This window comes from Pundamilia nyererei, unplaced genomic scaffold, assembly GCF_000239375.1.
Source record: "Pundamilia nyererei isolate P.nyererei 1_Seehausen unplaced genomic scaffold, PunNye1.0 scaffold00036, whole genome shotgun sequence".
Classification (NCBI taxonomy): Eukaryota; Metazoa; Chordata; class Actinopteri; order Cichliformes; family Cichlidae; genus Pundamilia; species Pundamilia nyererei.
In genome coordinates, this window is record NW_005187437.1 from 1468795 (window position 1) to 1472964 (window position 4170).

General features: G+C 39.0%; 1 protein-coding gene across 1 annotated transcript in view; it reads left to right on the plus strand.

Annotated features, from left to right (window-relative positions):
- LOC102210513 (low-density lipoprotein receptor-related protein 8-like) overlaps nucleotides 1-4170 on the plus strand; it is a 25859-nt gene that overhangs the window by 5892 nt on the left and 15797 nt on the right. Inside the window, exons 4-6 of the mRNA XM_005730270.1 lie at nucleotides 58-177; nucleotides 341-466; nucleotides 1688-1853. Coding sequence (XP_005730327.1) covers nucleotides 58-177; nucleotides 341-466; nucleotides 1688-1853 — 412 coding nt within the window. The remainder of the gene's footprint in view (nucleotides 1-57; nucleotides 178-340; nucleotides 467-1687; nucleotides 1854-4170) is intronic.

The window sequence follows — 4170 nt, forward strand, 5'->3', positions numbered from 1 at the left end:
TGTGTGTGTGTGTGTGTGTGTGTGTGTGTGTGTGTGTGTGTTTTCTTCTTGTTGCAGATCAGGACGAGTGTCTGGTCAATAATGGCGGCTGTTCTCATCATTGCGTGGATCAGCCGATGGGTTTCTTTTGCCGCTGCCCCGACAACATGAAGCTGGTCAGGGACAGCCAGTGTGAGGGTGAGTGGCAGCCTGATGGAGCAGCTGCAAAAACAACCCCGCCCGAAGATTTATTTATTTTGTATTCATAAGTCAGGGTTGTACCATTCGTCTTACATACATATTATAATACAATGCAAGCTATGACTATTTACTCTAGTAAATCATCTCTTTGATTCTTTAGAGGTGGATGTGTGCCTAGAGAGGGACACATGTGATCAGCTGTGTGTTCACAATAACGGCAGCCTTACCTGTGAGTGCCAGGAGGGCTACAGGACGAATGCAACAACTGGAGAGTGCAAAGCTGAAGGTGAACAACAAATTATCTCACAACAATTTCAGATGTGTGCCATCAGTGGAGCTGCTAGATTTTTAAACAGTTTTTATTAGACATTTTGTTCCCCCTTCCACCTTAAATTTACTATCATACCATAGAAAGTTGTCGCAGTTGCAATTCGTAAAAATGAAAACTCTCACAAAGATGACCGCAGGCTATCAACTGGCTTCGAGTCTCTACTTAGTGGTCACGTCTTCCGTTTGGTTTCACACTAACACGTAGAGCAGATCATGTCAGAGCAGAGTTTCCAGTGTTTGATACCAAGTTAAAGAATGCCAGCAGCAAGTATTTGCAAATAATCTGCGATTTATGATGTTTTGAGCAGCTGAAGATGGTTTTCCAACACGATTTGACTGTAGGCTGAGAATAGTGTGGAATAGCCACAGACACATTCACTGAGTTAGTCTGTAAAAAGTCTATTTGTTTTTATATTTGTTCCTTTTTATCTGAGATAAGGTGTTTGGGTTTTTTTTTTTTTTTTATGAAGTCTGGCTCAGATCCCACTAATAGGCAAACCCCAAGTGGATGACTGAATTCATCTTTTGCACAAAGAGTTGTTAGTGCTGTGGTCCAAAAGAAGGAAGTCAGCTAGGATTTTCAAATAGATACCACAGGCGTGTTTACTGGAGGGGTGAGGGGTAGCGTTGGCTGTTGCCAGTATTTCTCGATTATCAACACTATCTGTAAGTACAATCAAACTTTTATGTCACGTTCACAAAGGTTACACCTTAACAAATATTGACTCAGTCACACTATATAGGTTGACACAACTGTACAAACATATTGCTCAAATCCGTAACTTTAGCATAGATACACTTACCGTAGTCAATGGCATTTTCCATTCCATTTTGTTATTATGTGACTTACAATGTTCCTGTTGTGCAAACTATTGTAAAATGACCCTGAAACTTAATTCGCTGCCACTGGGGAAAAAACAAGGTCAAAGAGTTTAAAGCAGGCCCGCTGACATTGTCACTTTTTCCACATGTCTTCAAGGACATTTAGAAAAGTCATTAAAAAATAAATAGTGATGGCACATCTGGTTTAAATGAATGAGTAAATTGAAGATAAGTAGACATAGACAGGGGAAATTCACTTGTTACAGCAGCACAATGAAAATGGAGATGAATACAGAATCATTTCTACTGTTCATAAGTGGTTGCTGTACACAGTAAATAATGTGTGTCTTTTCAGGAGATGAAGCTCAGCTGGTCTTCACCAGTTCCAAAGGGATCCAGCTGAAAAACATCAGCAGGTCTGAGTACATGGAACTGGCACCGCATGTGCCGGGTCCCCTGGCTGTCATGATTTCTAATCGCACACTGTACTGGGCCCAACAAGGAAGAGGCTCCATTTACAGGTAACCAGCACGTTTCAATATGACCTGCTTTCCAAAGTCACATGTGACAGTTGCAAGAAAATCTGAGGTCCAAAAAATATATACACATGGATGTTTACCTGTTTTTGTTTTTTTTAAATTTATTATTTATTAATACATTTTTTCCCCTAACGCTGATGTGGATCTGTGTGGCAGCAGGATAAGTGAGATAGCCCATACCCATTTTCAGAGTATCAGTTTTAGTTTCGTAAGTATTATTAGCAACTTCCTTATTATTAAAGATATACAAAATATGATCTGATCAGATAAAAAAGGGTACTTTGATAATCTGGGAATTGTTTCCTGTCTGTGGACCAAAACTGATTAGCTGCAGAGCAGAGAGACTGGATTTTAATATTCCTATCTGTATGCAAACCTGACTGGTCTCTTTTCATAAACACACATTCACTGGACTACAGTAATGTGTCAGGTAGTTGTTTCAAACTCGTGGCCTGGGGACAACTTGCGGGCCATGTCATCCCTACTTGCGGCCTGTATACCGACGTGAAGAAGTATAATGCAATTTGGCCCTTGAAGTAAGTTTTTTTTTTTTTTTTTTTTGTTAGGAATGATTTGTTTATTGTTGAGCACAATGTTAAAATAAGTTCTTTAAAAAGCCAAAAATGATTTAATGTGAGCAGAGAGCACAAACACGCTGAGTAATTGGCTGTGTTAGTTCAGTGAGAGAGTCAAAAACTAACGTGTACAATTATGTCTGCAGCTTTATTTTGTTAAATACAAACAAAATGATAGCAGAAGTGCTGCCATGTGTCTGTAAAAAAAACAACCCCCCCCCCCCCGCATTTTAGGACATATTTCTGTGTGTTTTCTTGTTTAGTTTTTTGCATTACCTGAACACCAAAATGGCCCTCAAGTGAGATGACAGTGTCAGCAGTGGCCCATAGCTCATTATAGTTAGGTGTTAAAATAAACTCTGTGCTCACACACTCTTACTTGTCTACCAATGCTTGCAGTATAAATAGAAACGGTACAGCATCATGGTCTGAAACGTGACCCAAACACAAAAACGCTATGCGACGGTGAAAACAGCCACATGCTGCGGCGCCACTATATCAGTTTGACTACCGCCGTCACTGAACTCCAGATTCAAACCAAACAATATATGTTCTGATTCTCAAAGAGTGTTTCTTAGACAGCTTTGACTCAGATTAGGGCAACAGAAAGCTAATAACCTTCACCTGACCAGATTATTTGGGTAATAGGTCATTTAGTTGTGTCAGTATCAAATATCTTCTCTCTCTCATGGCACACAGTGATAATAATCCGCATACAAGTGTGTCGGTGTTGTTGATATAAGGAAATGCAATTTATGGGGAAATGTTTCTAGTTCAACAGCCTTCATTATGCAAAGCATTTCAGAATAAAAGTGATTCTGAGAAGCATCAAAGAGTGACATGAGTCTGCTGATACGGCTATAAGGGAAGTTTTACTTTATGCTGATTCATTTAAATGACTGATCACAGGCAAACAAGAGAGTCAAATTCCACATCTCAAACAAGCTCTTCAAGTTATGGAGAGAAGATCACATATCACCTATGTCATGTACTTAGTGTTAAGTTTTGAGAAACTACTGTTGTATAAGTGAAGACTTTATCTTGCAGATTGCTTTCTCCTATAAAGCGATTAGTGCTCGGATGCTTCTTAAAAAATAAATGGTTGCCCATGTGTGACTGATATAATACATTTCCTTCATTTCTGCATTTACGTGTGGATGGGATTATTTTTTAAAACAATAATACAAAAAAATACCCGTGTACATGTGGACGTAGCCTTAGCCACACTTGAAAACAAAGGGAAACAAAGACATTATTTGACCTCACACATGCACTCTTGAAAGCAGTGCAGAGACAGAGCGGAATCATCAGCTAGTTCAAAGTAGATCTGTGTATCATCAGCATAACATAACAGAAGTGATACTGTATTTCGCAAAGGTTAGTCACAGTTCCCACGATTGTAGCCTGTTGTTCCTGTTGAAGTTATTGACTGTAGAGATCAAACAAAGAGTATACGTATGTTTTCACCTTACGGTGCAACCTATGCAGTGATGTTGTATAGCTTGTGTGCTAGCTAGTTTAAAAAACTTGATACAATGACATATATCGTTTACCATAGTTTTTTTTTTTTGTTAGTGGAGTAATGAATAGTTATGTCTAGAGATGGACCGATCCGATATTACGTATCGGTATCAGTCCGATACTGACCTAAATTACTGGATCGGATATCGGAGAAAAATAAAAAATGTAATCCGATCCATTAAATATCACGAAAGCACCTCACA